This window comes from Falco biarmicus, chromosome 10 (genome assembly GCF_023638135.1).
Source record: "Falco biarmicus isolate bFalBia1 chromosome 10, bFalBia1.pri, whole genome shotgun sequence".
Classification (NCBI taxonomy): Eukaryota; Metazoa; Chordata; class Aves; order Falconiformes; family Falconidae; genus Falco; species Falco biarmicus.
In genome coordinates, this window is record NC_079297.1 from 26,763,777 (window position 1) to 26,779,889 (window position 16,113).

The 16,113-nt window shown below is 41.1% G+C and overlaps 1 protein-coding gene across 1 annotated transcript in view; it reads left to right on the forward strand.

Moving 5' to 3' along the window:
• Window positions 1-6,805: 6,805 nt before the first annotated feature.
• The window catches only part of SPON1 (spondin 1), a 200,016-nt gene continuing 190,708 nt past the window's right edge, over window positions 6,806-16,113 (forward strand). Inside the window, exons 1-2 of the mRNA XM_056354813.1 lie at window positions 6,806-7,217; window positions 13,955-14,061. Coding sequence (XP_056210788.1) covers window positions 6,995-7,217; window positions 13,955-14,061 — 330 coding nt within the window. The 5' untranslated portion in view covers window positions 6,806-6,994. The remainder of the gene's footprint in view (window positions 7,218-13,954; window positions 14,062-16,113) is intronic.

Consider the following 16,113-nt stretch of genomic DNA (forward strand, 5'->3'; position numbering starts at 1 on the left):
GCTGCAGTTGATAGTCTGTGGTTCAAGTAAACCTGCCATATAATATATGTATTTTTTCATGAAATATATGATATATGAAAATAAGATTAATAGGTCTAACATGTTATAGTAAATATTTTTTTTTAAAGGAAGAAGGGCTACTGAATCCAACAGGAGAGCATAGACAAAAGAAATTCGTAACACATAGCAGGAGGTGGTTGGAAAAAGCTTGCTTTGGGAGATGATTCTATTCTGTGAACATCAGTGTGTTTGAGTTATGCGTTGGGGAGTTCACTGGTGGCATCACCTTATATTTATGTTTTCCTCTGCCTTGATTTCATGGTCAGCACCAGAAATGCTAAAGAATTTTTCATCACCCACTTATCTGTTTGGTTGGGGCTTTTTGTTGTTGTTTTTGGGTTGGGGTGGTGGTGTGGGAATTCGTCTTTCAGGATGATGTAATTTCTGGCTTTGGATCTCTTGTGTTGATTGGATGTGTTACATCACAGGAGCATTTTCTTTCAATGTTTATGATTTTATTGCTACTGTTATCTGGGCAACTATTTATGTAATTCAATCCTTTTCTTACCAATGTTGATTGAAGTTTTAATTACTATATTGCTATAAAAATGCTTTTTTAAAAGAGGATGGAATGATTGAATAAATAATAGGTGTTTTTAAAGCTTGGTGAATGTTTTTATAAATGACTTGTCCAGATATAAACAATTTCTTTTACTTCAGAAGTTGCCTTTTGTGTTCTTCCTGGAAAAATGTCCAGCCTGGGAACCGGTAAAAAAAGGAGTTCTGCATGCAAAATTGATTTTGTATTAATGTTTGCCCTGAATTTTTATCCTGGCCATTCTTGAAAGCTCCTTACAACTTTCAGAGTTCAGCTACTGAAAACACAGGAGCTTTATCACATGTCTTAGAGGAATAAAAATGCAGGGTGAGCAAGTCGAAGCAACAGCCGATCTACAGGTGTTAAACAATTAAAGAACTAAGATAAGCTGATAAGAAAATGCTGAATAGCTAACTCTAAATAGCGAAGATGCTGAAAAGATGAATTCAGTTTGGTTATTGTTCATTAATATTTTAGCCATATTTGGTCAAGTTAGAGGCAGGTCAAGGCAGATGCAAGAGAGTCAGCAAATGTAGAATCGGTGAGAGGTGACTGAATAAATTACCAAGATGCTGAAATGTGGGTTGGGATCAAGGTTTTAAATTAAGACAAACCCTTGAAAAGAGATTGTTTTGTGAGTTTGGAAGGAGCATAGAAGAACTTGTGCAGGTTTTTTTTGGGGGGGGTTGGTGTTTGTGGTTTGGGTTTTTGTTTTTGTTTCTTTGGGGGGGGGGCAGTGTGTTGGGGGCATGTGGGCTTTTAGTTTTGGTTTGTTTTTGGTTTTTTTTTTTAGAGCTAAACTTTTACTCTGTGATAAAAGGTTACAGCCACGGTGACCATGGGCACAGTGGCGGTGGGACAACAGCAAGGCAAAGTGGTGGGTACTGGGGTAAGGTGCAACTAGTGGGGCTGGCACAAGCACTAGAGGGGAGCACCAGGGAACATGTCCCCTCCTCCCCTGCCATGGAAATTTGGAAGTTCTTGAAGGCAGGGGCTGGTGAGGGAGACAGTCAGGTGTAACTGGAGGAGATGTGACCTAGAAATTGCTGGTGCTCCCAGTTTGCAGCAGTGATTTTCCTTACGGGTAAATGAAGCCTCATGCTGGGCTTGATGAAACTGGTTCTGTTTAATCTACTCTTGGGAGTTTTCAGGGATTCCCAAGATAGCTCTTGAATCATGTGGGATAAAGGGAGAGCTTTTTTAAGAACATATTTACTCTCCAGTATTGGAAGGAATCCTGAGTTTAAATATTTCAAGAAGCTTGGGTCTTTCCTTAGCAAACCTCCTCCCCAAAATAGAGCGAGCGTGGAAGATGAGTTTCTGTCAACATTTGATCCTGAAAGATCCATTCAAGAGCAGCCTAAGTTTAAAACCTGTTCTGCCTGTGTTACCCAGGGTGCTGGCAATACTCTTCTACATTTTTTTTTTTCTTTTTGTAGCCTCTGTGCTGTTCTACACATACATCTTGTCCCATGATTTTCCAGCTTCAGTTTTTGCCTCAGTTAAGCCCCCAAGGAACCTTAACAGAGCTTCTCTCTCTCCCTCTGTTTCTCTCAGCATTGCAGTGTTTCTTTCATAATATGTATGATGATAGTCTCATCATGTCAAGAACCAAATATTTCTATGGTTCTTGAAATGTATTGGAAATGAAAACTTTCTGTACTGTCAGTGCAAAAATATGCTGAAGACATGCATGACTGAACAGGCAAATGTAATTGAGCTACTTGGAAGTTTAATATTGGAGATGCATTGTATTGACTGACAGTAGTATGAATGGTGAACAGACCTCTGCAAACATCTACTGTCATTACTCTTCACTACTTCCTAAGAGAAAGGAAGTTGAGAACAGTGCTACAGAACCATAAAAAATCATCTTAAAGTGTCTCGCAAGCTCTTTCCTTTGTCTAATAGGACAGCAATTATCTCCAGATCTTTTTCTAAACAGGCTTCAAAGACAGCATGGACCAATCTGTGTTTGAAAAGCCTTATTCTTACTGTAGGTAGAGGGGAATTATTGTTGCAATGGAATTATTCCGTTCAAATAGATAGAGAAAGTTTCTATTTTGTTTAAGAAAACCTGACTGTGACTACGGGAGGGTGGGTGGGAAAGGAGATAGATATGCAAAATTGACTAATAGCTGGATCTATAGTAAGACAAAGGTCTAAAAATGGGATAGATATATTTGAAAGTGCAACTCTCAAATTCTCTGTTTACCCTCCCAGTCACCAAAGGTTTTATTGCAGATTGTTTTGCAATGTTATTTGCTAGGCATCTGAGGGCACTCTGCCTTTGCCTGAACAGCAGTGTCCTCTGTCTTGGCAGTGAAGAACAACTAAATATTTAGCTTATGAGGAAAAGATCTTTTGGGACTTTCCTCAATCTTTTAATTGGTAGTGGTATCCAGAAGGTATTTAATGTAAACTTCCAATGTTAGGTGATCACCTGAACCTTGAAGAGCTATTGATCTCAATACAATTAATGTCTCCCTCTGAAGAAAGGGCACCCTAGATCTCTGTCTCCAGCAAACGCATTGTAATTGATAGATCACCCTCCCTTCCCTTTCTCTCTGCTTATTCTTTGTGCTTCAGCTCAACTTTAGAAGCCCAATGTTTCCAGGAGGGACTGAGGGTGCCTCCAGAAGACATAGAGCTTCCTGGTTAGAAGCTTCCTGAGAAGTGAGGGATGAGGATTTGAATACTTGCAAACCAAGCAAGGAATTGAAACCAACATCTCTCTGACATCCTAAACAAATACTTCAATTGCAAGCTCTTGTGTAAAAGGGTAGGCGTCATTCTTGCCAGTCATCTTTTGAAAGAGATGTATTCCCCTGTTACTGCATTTATATAATACATTAAAAATGGATTTAAGCTTCCAGCTCCTGTGTTTGGGAAGGTGAATCCTATAGCCCAATAAAGTTATCAAGCACCTGATGACCATGAGATTCTGGGCACGGCACCTTGATGTTTCTTATTGGCTAGTTTTGTTGGCCTCTGCTCTGTGAGCAGACTCTTCTAAGGGGTCTAATAATCTTGTAAATCAGATTAGACGCGTACTTGAGGCACCGATTTACTATGTGGGCTGGGACCTTAAAATCAGGTGTTGCATAGCCAAACATTGCATTGCACATGTCACCTTATAGATAATTCCCAAGACTTCAAATAGCTTCATAGAAGCAGAAGGAAAGAAAAATTTTAAAATGCCACCTACAATATCTTCCAGTGAGCATGAGGATATTCTGCAGTACTTAATGCAGTCTTCTAAACTGCCATTTTAAAATGAGCTCCTTATCGGAAAAGCGAAAAGAAATCTTGTGGAATTCTTTTGTTTGTTAGGAAAGCCCACTTGGGGTGGGGGGGAGTGGGAGGGAAGAGATTTTCCTCCAGCCATTACAGCTCCATCAAATGCAATATTACACCAGTAATGATTGTTATGCCTAATAGTCATGGACAGCAACTTTATTCATCCCAGAAAGTACACAAAGAAACGCAGCACTGCAGTCCTTAAGATACGAAGCTTTCTCTGTTAAATTTGCCATGGATGGTTGGATTCATCAGTCTGCATGAGTCTTTGACTGATAGATCATGCTTGATGCTTTAGGCAAACACACACTAATTAGTAGAACAAATAGAAAACCCTGAGGATGCCCATGCTTAATGACATTGTCCATATTCTAAACTGTCTCTACAACAAATTATTCATTTCACGGCTGTAGGCAGTGCAAGTTAATTTATCTGTATCAGTGCTAAGTTGAAGCATTCACTTTTAACAAGGCACACTGTATTATACCTTTTTAGGAAACTTTCCAACACTTCAGCTTTTAAACAAAAAAGAAACTGGAAGTAAGAGGCCAGGCTAATTCAAGGATAAAAAAGCAAGAGGTATAGAATCTATTATAAGTTTAAAGAGTCAATAGATGCTGATGAATTGGTTAACTTTTAATTAGTTTGGTACCAACCAAAAAATTGTGAAGATGACTTAAAATTAAATCCTTGGAGGAGCATTGAGTTAGAACCCAGAACTCTGGCTCAGAACAAAGAAAGGTTGTGCAGAAGTGCATGTGCGATTCCTGCTATGAATGCTGCAGTCAGGTAATTGCTTTTCAATCAATCTCAGCAAAAGAAATTAGAAGTCAGATATGGAGAAAGAGGCAAATTCACAGCCACCTTATACCAGTATGGTTATAGTTGTCACTTTCAGCTGAGTATTGGTTTGCTTCACTGATATATTTGACTTCAGAACCTTGATAAAGTGAACCTTATTTTCATAAAATGAATGAGGTGAACATAGTGAGTGGTCAAACGATACCCAAGAGTCTATGATGTAGCTGAACTTAGTTTTAAGTAAGCTGAACTCAGAATTAAGTAGTCATTTAATGAACATGGGTCTTCGGAAGCATGAAAGTAAATATCCAAGCCAATTCAAAGCTTCAGTAGCAAAAGCAGACAATATTATTGCCTGCATGCTGGCAGGTTGGAGGTGAGCGATGTGGATTGAGTGGAGGCAGATGACCCGGCAGATTACACTGGAAAGCTAAGGATTGCTCTTTCTGCCACGTTCAGCAGGAGAGGAATAAAAAAAAGCAACTTGTGTTGGAAAGACCATTTATACTCGCATAGCTGAACGCTTTTCTCAGCAGTGGAAGTCTCTACAGTCAGGCACGCTCTCCAGGTGGTCTGGCAGAAGCAGCATAGATGGTACCACGGCCACTGTTGCAGGTGCCTGAGCAGGCATGTACTTAAGGATTGGATGCTACTGTTCAGTGTGGTTATAAAAGCTTTGACTGCAACCTCTTCACAAGCATATGGATGGACACTGTCAATAACTCCATGTCTGCAAAAAACCTCATCCACCTGTTAATGCTATCTTTACTGAACGTATATTTTGAGGATGTGATGGTTTACATTCTTTACAAACATGTAACAGACCAAAATATAGACAAGTTTACAGTAGCAAAGCTCTTGGCAAGGAAGGCAAGGAACATTCCAGAAAGTAAAACGTTCAGCATCCTCACAGAGACCTTGAAGAAACACCTTTATTTGGCACACAACACTGCTAAATGACTTCCAAAGCTAAGTTTGGAACCCAAAAATTTGCAAATCTGATACTAGCAAATGCCTAGGTAGGTAACAGAAGAGTTTCAAGGCACTGGTTGTTTCCCATATTTCCTTGGAAGCTGTGCTTAAATGCAGTTGTATTCATCAATCTACTATTCTTGCTCCAGAAAAAATGGTTGGAAAGGATTTGTGCCGTCTTGCACACTTGGCATCTTGAAAGTGTTCAGGTCCTGATCGAGGACATACCTTTCCAACTTTTCCCTCCACTTACAAAGCAGTGGAGGGAGAGAGAGAAGAGCAGCATTTAGGGATCAAAACTGGAGTTAGGGAGCTTGTGGGTCTGGGTTCACTTTTTTCTCCCACTGCTGTAAACTTCTTTTGTGGATTTAGACAAGACATTTAGTGTTATTGTGCCTTAGCGTGCTTTATAGAACTGTGAAATAACTAGACCTGTGCTCTCCTTGCTTTCTCCTGTTTGTATCTGCTCGGAATTTTCCAAGTGTGGGAGCAGACCTCCTGTGTTCGCTCAGGTGAACTGTGCTCTCAGCTGTCGTGTGTGCAGGGTGTGCTCGCATGTGCGCGTACGTAGCCTCCATCGCTGAGACGCACAGTTGCAGGCTGATGTAGAAATGAATCTCCTGTTTCCAGCACATCCACCTCTCCGCATCTCTCTCTGTGGTACCCAAGAAGCTGCAGCCGATGCTCCTTGCTTGTCAAGTGTGCGGAGAGCAAGAGGTTGTCTTGGTCAGTTTGTGCTGATTTAGTTAATATTGTTTATTATGCGTGCTGGTTTGAAGAAAGATGGGGGGTGGGGTGGGGGTGGCGCGGCAAATTCTTTGCGCCCTGTTATCCCTACAGTAACTATAGACTTCGGCAGGAATGCGGGTGATTAATTTCAGGTCTGCGGGCTCAGCCCGAGCGGCAGCAGCCCTCCCCGCCGCTGCGCTGGATGGCTGGGAGACAGCCGCGTCCCCCCTGCTCCGCTCCGCCAAACCCTGCGAATTCAGCTCGGCTAAGTAAACACCGCCGAGCCGCTAATCACCCGCTCTGAAACAAAACAGCACTTCACTTCGGGAGCTGGGCAAGACCAGACTTCCCTCCCTCCCTCCTCCCCTCCCTCCTCTCCCGCCCCCTCCCTGCGTTTCCCCTCCCTCTCCCCGGCAGCCGCCGAGCCGGTCCCTCCGACCCGGCAGCCTCATGCTGGGGGCCGCCGCCGGCCGGGGCTGACCGAGGCCGCCCGCCCGCGCTGCCCGCCCCTGCCCGGCCCGGCCCCGCTCCGCTCCGCTCGCCGCCGGGCACCGCCGCCGCCCCGACCATAAAAAGTTGTGCGGAGCGCCGAGGATGGGAGCGCATCTGCAGCCGCTGGCCCTGCGGCTTCTGGCGTTGACTTTCCCCTTGGTGGCGAAGGGTTTTTCTGACGAAACCTTGGAGAAAGCCGCGAAATCCGAGGGATATTGCAGCCGGATCCTGCGAGCCCAAGGCACCAGGAGGGAAGGGTACAATGAATTTAGTCTCAGGGTGGAGGGCGATCCAGAATTTTACAAGCCTGGAAACAGTTACCGGGGTAAGTTGGCCATCCTAACGCATCCCATGCTAACGATAATGGTCAGGACAAGTGTCTCTGAAACTGGAACGTGTCTCTGCCTGTCATCTCCTGTATCCCTTTTGGCGTGTGTGTGTGTGTGTGACTGCGTGGGTTAAGGCAGGGTAATATACTCCCACGCATTACTTTATTGGGGATGCTTTCATGACAAGTGAGAGGGAGTTGGATTTCACAGTATCACTTTACTCCCAAACACTAACTCGGTATTAAGAGGAATTTCCTTTCTTTTATGATGCCTCTCTACCAGCTCGGCACTAGCACAAGATCACAAGTTGATGTGATACAAAACACACTCTACCCCCGTTCACCTACTTCTATAGGATTTCTTCCTATCCCTTTAAATATAACAGAGTGAATAGGAGATGCTTTAACATTCAGCAGGAAGGAGAGGAAACTCGCAGCTAATTGTTCTTGCCCTGAAATATGAATGCTAATATAATGAGTTAGCATATGGGCAAACAGTGATGCAGCACGCTGCCAACTTCCCACATTTTCCACTTACGTTTATCCCACCCCCCCTATTTTTTTCTGGGGAAATGAACAGATGGTTCAAGCAGGAAAGAGGCAGAGGTGGTGCTGGTGACCACTATAAATAAGAGATGGAGGCATTTGCTCTTCGCTGAGCATTTCACATACAACCCTTGAAATTAACTTCCAAAGCTCATTTCAGTGTATTTTTCTAATTAATAGACAAAGACAGTTTTTGGTCACTTTTCCTGCCTCACCTTATAATGCCTTTGAAAACAAATCTTCTTGGAGTATATTGTTGACTTTGTATTTTAAAAGCACTTGAAAACAATTTAGACCTTTTTGGGTACCGTAACTAATGTACTTTATAGACATCACTTTGGGAAACAAATTTTGAGTTCCTTCTGAGTGTTTCTTCTGACCTTCCTTAGATTCAGTGTAAAGAGCAATGTTTTCCCATTGTATGAACATAGGAATCTTGGTATAGATAGGGAGCAAAAAGTGTTCACATAGCATAGTCATGTTCTCTTAAAAGTTGAAAAAATACATCTACAGCAGTGATTAACCAGCTTTGAGCACCAGCCTGTAACTTTGCGTGATTTTTGATTATTTTTTTTCCCCAATAATTGATTTATTTCAATGTGATATGAGGAAAATGTTTCCCACAAATTGCTTAACTGTTCCAGACATTAGGATTAGTACCTTGAGTCTGAAAGCTTTCATGTTGCATGTCAGTTTGATGCGTCTACTAAGCAGGATAAAGATAAGTGCTACGATCTTTGAGAGGGACAAATGTGAGTGTTCTTAAAGTGTTGGAATTTACTTCTGTTAAAGCATTATTGGATGCTTCAGTCACCTGTCAAAGAAGTTTCTCTTGCATGGAAATGTAGAGGGAAAGAAACTCCCAGGTGAATTAGCAGAACTAATTTTCTGCAGATATTAGGTCTCGGCATTAGGAATTCTATTAATAAAATCAAATTAGTATATTGTAACTTCTTGGAAGTGAGAAAATTACAGCTAACAGTGAAAAGTTAAAAGGTAGACCAAAATATGTGCCCAGGTTTTTGGTACTTAAGACTGAAGTATTCAGGTGGCATGTAAGCTTGTCTAGATAGTCCCTTAAGGACGCGTCCTGAATGGTTGGAAGAACATAAGCAAATGTTGCTGTAGCATATACATTATCTATGGCAATAGTTAAAAATAACAGCATTACAGAAAGTTTCAAGAGCTCATTTTTAAGGGAACTTCTGCAGTACAACTGGAACTTTATTACTGTTTTATACAAAGGCTAGAAAATCCAACTAATGATAAATAAATGCATGATTATGACAGGTCTGTAGGGGTTTTTGTCTGTAAATTACTAGATGTAGAACACCACAGAAGATCTGCACAACCTCCATTGCATTGGAGCCAAATGTGCCTGTTTCCATGGCCCCTGCTTGATTTAATGCAATCTGGATCCTTGGCACATTCCCTGCTGGGCTCCTGGAATAAGCTAGTATTTATGCCATGTGGATAACACAGGAATTAACTGTCCATACAAATGCTGTACTCTACCAAATCGATGGTATAGGGGCATCCATTTATGTTTGTGACTCTTGATCATTGGTTGATGTGATGGCCACATAAGACCCTCAAGCTGCAATGCCTGGAGGAAACATTGCAGCACTCTAACCTTGTGGGAATTGGAAGACCACAGTTCACAGCTGCCCCTTGTGTTTGGGAAAATTTTTATGGCTTTCCTGAAGTTACCTTTGTATCAGACAGGGATCTGTTTGCCCTAAGGGCAAATCCTGGGTGAATTTGTGTGTATGGAAGCCTTGGTTTTCCACCTCTCTGGAGCTGTGATAGAGGAGAATGGCCCTGAGCACCAAATAATGTGTTTGAATTGACCTCCTCCAGTCTGCAAACACTGTCAGCAGTAAGGAAGGATGCATTTTCCTGTCTTAGACAATTAAAAATGAGGTAGCAGCAGGGCTGAGGAGCCATCCTCCTTTCCTCCCTCATGTCTAACAAAGCAACTATGGTTATGGGCTTTGTGGTGCCCCAGGGGCAGGTGACATGACTGATTTCTAGTATCTTATTTGTGAGCTCCGATCCTGTAGCCTGCAAGTGGCCTTTATCTGCCTGGTTGTTCAGGCTGCGGTATTGTCGCCTCTCCTGTTACGGAGCAGGCAGCCAAATGCATGTGGGGCAGCTCTTCCCGTAGCACCAGGTCTGTAGGCACACCATCCTGGGGTTGAGGTCCTCTCCTACCTGCTGGTTAACTTAGACCTTGATGTAGTTGCTCTTGCTTCCACTGAAGGTCAAAGTTCCCATTGCATTCAAAGGGCACAAATGAGCCTTACGTTTAGGTGGTGTTATGGGGTAATGATCCTTGAAAGTACTCAGCCTAGCTTTATTGATCTTTACAGTTAGATTAATGATTGTATTAACGAGGTAAGTTTCATCCTATTAAAAATATAAATGGAATTGCTTTAAAAAAGCAATAGTATGTCCATTTCACGTGCTAATGGACACAGTTGCCTCCATAACATCATGACATTGTTATTCTCATGAAGAAAATGAAGATTTGATTAGTATAGTCCATAGATTAACCTTCTGTGTGGATGCTTTTTCCATTTTTAATGGAACTTCTACTTGTAGGTCTGTTTACATTCTCAGTTTTCAAGGAAAAGCTCATTTAATATTACACACTCCATTGCATTGGTTTGGGGACTTGTTCTCTAAGGAATGTTGAATCTTTTGCTTTCCATTTCTTTCTTTCCCCCAACATGCAAACACTCTTTTCTATACTTCAGAAACCAACCCTCATTCTGTAAGTATTTTAGGGATTCTTATGCTTCACACTTTATGGAAAAAAGTAGATATTAAAAGTGTATTTGTTGGTACTTGTGCAGTGTACAACACAGGATGTGCTGTAGTGTAGGATGAGGAAAGTCAGATTTCCTGCCTGAAACCAAAGAAGCAATTGCTTTGATCACCCCACCTTTAGCTGGGTATACTGGGGAAGGAGGAGTGTGCTGGTGGTGTGTGCCAAAGTGCGACTTGTGAGGTAATCACAGATTTGCTGGAGGGGATGGAAACAGGCAAAAGTGACTGTTGATACATAATCTTCCTTTTAAAGTAAAATCCCTAACTTTGAGGCTTGCACTGAGACGTAAGTGATCTTTACAAGAAATTCATATTGTTCAGTGAGCATTAATTAATGTGAAGGCATTGTGCGCGATACTCAGCTGTTCTTTAAAAAGGCAGAGTTTTAACACAAGGAAGAGAACTCTCAACTCTTATTACGCAATGAGGAGCTGCTCTCTTGTGAAAACCAGATGTAGTCCCACAGCTTCCCAGTGCTGCCCGTGCAATGCTGACACACATCAGCCCAGAGCCAGTGACTGCAGAACCATTGCCATCACAGGGCTGTGCATTTAGGAGTGCTTCAAATAAAGCCTGGCACTGCAGTGTTACCGTAGCACACGGGATAGTTCAGGGAACTGACAGACAGCTTTTCGGCTCAGGTATTTGTTCTGGCCTAGCTCAGGGGTGACCAAACACGCATTCCTCTTGGTATCCTTGAGCTGAGGTTGCATGGGCACAGAAATCCCCCAAGCATGGTCTGCTCCTGTGGGTCATCACCCTCCCGGCCCCTCACTTGTATCGGGGTGTCCCTGCCACGGGCACAAGTGCTCCTGGGGCTGCACAGTGCAGCTGCTCAGAGACTGGACCCAGCTGAACTATCCGGTTGGGATTTTTTTTGTTTGTTTTGTTTTACTTTTCAGCTGGATGTGTTCCCTTGTTCAATTGAGTGCACAGCTGTGTGGATACGGCTGCTCTAGGAGCAGTGCAGGGTGGGGGAGGCCAGGATCACTCCTGTTGGAGGAAGCATGGATTTATGCTGGGTTAGAATGACTCTGCAACCACAGCATGAGTATTGCTAACCCCAGGCATTCAAAAACTATGAGTCAGGCTTTGGAATTACCATCCTCTTTATTTTTTCTTTTTCACCACCCCCCCACCCCCACCCCCCCTTCTCTGATGACTTTTTTAGCATTTCAGATGTTCTCTATTTTATAGGTAGGTGTTTGTTTATAAGTTTGAAAACTGTTTTCATCTGTAAATTTGTAGGAAAACGATGAAAACTGTTGAGTCAATTCACAGCTGAATTCTCCATTTGCTTGTATAAGTATATCTGGTGTAACCTTTTGCTCAGTGATTCAGAGTTTTGAATTAAGTACAATATATGGAAAAATTTGTTGCATGCAAAAACTTTATGGCAGTTAGTTTCTAAGAATCAGCGTTCATATAATGTGTTCACCCTGGTTGAGTCCAGCAGCATGCTGTTCTAAATTACTGCAACTGAGAGGTTGGCTATGGATTTTCATTTAGATAGAGCTGCAAGAGCTTGCAAAATTGGACTAATAATCCGAATTATTGGGCAGATAATGAGTTAATGAATTGGAACAATACTTAAAACTGTAACCAGAAATTTTAACCTTATTATGCTACTCCTCAGTTCCTGTATATAAAATGTGAACATTTTTCTCCCTCAAAATTATAAAGTTTAGCTTCACAGTAAAGTTCCATGGAATGAAGAGCATGGGAAATCTTAAAACTTGGGGGACTTGCTATTATGCCAACCCCTGCTCTAGATTTGCACCGGTGTTTGCAGGTATCTAGGTCTAAACATGGAACTTCCAATTTTAAAGTTTTTGTGTATCTCTCCCATCCTCTTTTTTCACGTACAGTCATAAAAGTTATGTATTTGCACAAACACCACAGGTTTTAGACCCAAATATGGCTGCATAATGCTAGAAGTCTTCAAATATCTTATTTTGTGGTTTTCCACTACTGAATTTCTAGATCAAAGGCCTCTCCCTATGTTCCAAATTAACTCTGGGCATATTTTGAAATCCGTATCTTTTAAGGGCCATCTGTAATTTTTAGTAATGTGATGCAACCCTTCATGGCCTGTATGGGTAAGATGGAGTCTCTTGTGAACACTCTCCATGAAGCAGCATTGATAGGTGCAGTTTGCTCAGGAAAACTCTGCGTGGTCTTCAGTTTTTATTGTGCCAGTCAGGGTTTGAGAGTGTGACAATGGTGTATTACAAGCAGTGCTGACTGCATTATGCCTAAAGTAAAAGCTACTTAACAGTATTATGCTTAAAGTAAAAGCTACTTAACAGTTTTCTGTCTCTTTTTCAATAAAAATTATTTTTCCTTTAATTAAATTTACCTCTATTACAGAAAAGGATTCCTATAAGGTGTTGAAAAGGGTTCAGCTATTTTAAACCTCCCTCAAAAGTCATGTCTCAAAGCTCTGCATCATTCCATCTTTCTGATAGTGTTCGAAAGAGCCATAGCTGGTGGAAATCAAGTGTTGCTGGGTGGTGCTTAGCTACTGATGATGGTAAATAGAAAAATCATACAAAAGTATTTTGCGCTTGCAGAAAATGAGGGATGTGATCTTGATACTGAGCATGGTAAAATCAGGTTATTCTGCAATACGTTATTTGTTCTTTGCTGGTGGATCCAACGATGCCTTCCTGGTCAGGGCTGGTGGGTGACGAAGGGTGTTTTGCTGATGTCTAGGATGCTTTGACGATCAGAGCTGGCAGCACAATCTTTAGAGGTCACCTTTAGCCATGAATTTAACTTTGTGTCCTGTTCTGCCTGAGGTTGAGGGAGAAGAAGGATAGTTTCAGAGCGATGGTCTCCACCAGCTGGAGTACTACATTGAGTGTAGCGGAGCTGAGGCAGGCAATATGGTCATCTTGCTTTATTGTTAAAGAAACCTTCCATGTACTAAAATGCCTAGATTTCTGTCTATGCTCAGAGCAGAACAAAAGCTGAACCCAAACACGTGTCCCCAACCCCAAAGCATCACCAAAATAATCCTGCTGTGGATCTGTGCAGATTAGCAATCTCCTTTAAAAACAAACAAAAGCAACCCAAAAGATATGCCAAAAAATTGTGTGTGTGTGTGTGTGTGGAGGAGCTGAGCTGAGATATTTCACATCACATCATGCCAGTGTTTTCCAGTTTATGCAGAAACTTGGACTGAACAGTTCTGGTGTTCCGGCTGGCTCTGCTGTATGTTGTTAGTGCTCTGGTTTTTGTTAATACCAACTTAAAACACACACCTTTCAAGTTGAACTGTAAAATGATAAGCAAGTGGCTGATTTCACAATTAATATTATGTTTTCATTATTTCTCTTTTCATTATATCTTAGTGACGCTTTCTGCTGCCACTCCTGCTTACTTTCGAGGGTTCACATTGATCGCTCTCAAGGAAGGAAAAGAAGGTGACAAAGAAGAAGACCATGCAGGAACTTTTCAGGTGAGAGAGCCTTCCCTGACCTGTACCTCTAGGAGTATTTCTTAATCTATGCTTGGCTCAATGGGACATTTTATATGCACACATAATGCAGACTATGCTTAAGTGTAAGCATTGTGGATGCTGACATGAGAACAACATAGCATATTTTGTATTCCATGCAACCTCTTCAAGAGGTCGAGGCTTTTGTACCTTGACTTCAGCTTGTTTTCACGTGTTCATAAAGTTAAACATGAGCATCAATTACTTGGACTAGAGCCTAGGACACCTGAATTTGTTATTCAAAGTGAATATAAAAATAGTTTTTTTCACATTTTGCTTTTTTTATTTCTTTACCTAGATAGTTTTGTCCATTCAGATGTAGATTATGACTCTGGAAAGTGTTTGCCACAGCTGCAACGACTGTTTTATCAGTCATAAATTACATTCTGCTCTTTTATTGATGCTTAGTAGTACTTTGCTTAACAAACACATTCAGTGGGCTGAAATGTTTATCGTTACTTAAAGGATCAGAATCCAGAATGGTGATTCACAAAATCATATTTCCAGCTATTTGAAGATCACATTGCAGAAAAGGAGTTCTGGAAGTTGAGAATACACATCAGATTTATGAAAGTAGGTAGAAATTACGTAGGTCTGTTGTTCGTTGATTCTCAAATGAGGTATTGTTTGCTCTTTGACTTTGCAAACTTAGAAATATTGTTGAATCATACAGATTATAATTTACAGGATGGGTAATAATATTGATGCTAATTTTAATAATGATTTAGAGATGATTTCACTTGCTTCAGAACAGCATTTATATATTTTTTTCAAGGGAAATACTCAAAAGTTCTTGTTTTGGTCATCTACAAGGAGACGGAAACAAACGTAATCCTACCATCTTTTCCTGAAGCATCTTCTGTTCTTTGTATATAGCAAGCGTGATGCACAAACTCAATACCTATTTGCCCTGTTTTCCTACGTAGTTTGCCTAGAGGCCTCTTTCTGCATTTCACACATTTTGTAAGAAAACTTTTCACGTTATTTGTAAGAATAAGTGACTTATTTGATGTTGGAGTGACTCATGTCTTCCTTAAAATGAAATGATTTTCTAATGTTTTTTGAAAGAAATCTGTTTAATATGGACAGTTGTGGTGGTGTGTTTTTTTTTTTTAAGAATAAGCTAGCATCAGCTACTGTTAAGAAGTAGAAATGATGGTGCTTCATCTATTTTAAAATAAACTTGTCAGCATTCATTTCTGTATCTCAGTAGTTAATGTCACTATAGCTGTGGGTAATGGGAAGGAAGTCTGAGTTTTGCCGTTATGGCCAGGTATATGTCTAACTGAGAATGCAGTGAGCTCACTAAGCTTTACTGAGGTAGAGAGGAAGTTTGAAGTCAGCAGAGTGGGGTGCAAATGGAAACTATATAGATAAAAAAAAAACAAACCAATGGATCTCAGTGGAAGGAAGATTGATTAATTAGCTTTATTGTATGGATTGCAGTCTGAAATCTGTACTCTAATTGTCAGATTAAAGTTTCAAATTTTATGCATAGCTAAATTTGTATTTCTGTGGCACAAACAGTACTCATTGTGCTCATCCCTCATTAGCACAATTAAAGTTCATTCAGATAGTGCTTGCCATTTCTGCCTGTGTTGATATAGATTTAAGATTCTTATTTAAGTATCCAGCAAATGCTTACAATGAGAAATATTGATGTCTCTTGTATCATGGCTAGGCACTAGTAACTAGAGAGGGGAAAAAGATGGTTAGTTCAAGGGTTTGCACTGTTTTATTATTATAATGTGAACATCCTAATGGTGTCTAAACAGCTGTGCAGAGTAAGAAAAAACTTGCGTGTACAACAACTTGCATGCCACTCATAGTTACGTATTGCCTGTGCTCAGATGGAGTTTATGTTATTCAATGAATTACCTAGTGGAACAGAACTCAGTGACAATTCCTTAATAGTGGCAAGACACTAAAATGCTACTTCTGGACTACTAGCATAAGCCTTTGCTTCCATAAGGAGACATATATACTGTTAAATAACAGTCAAAACAAAGCATG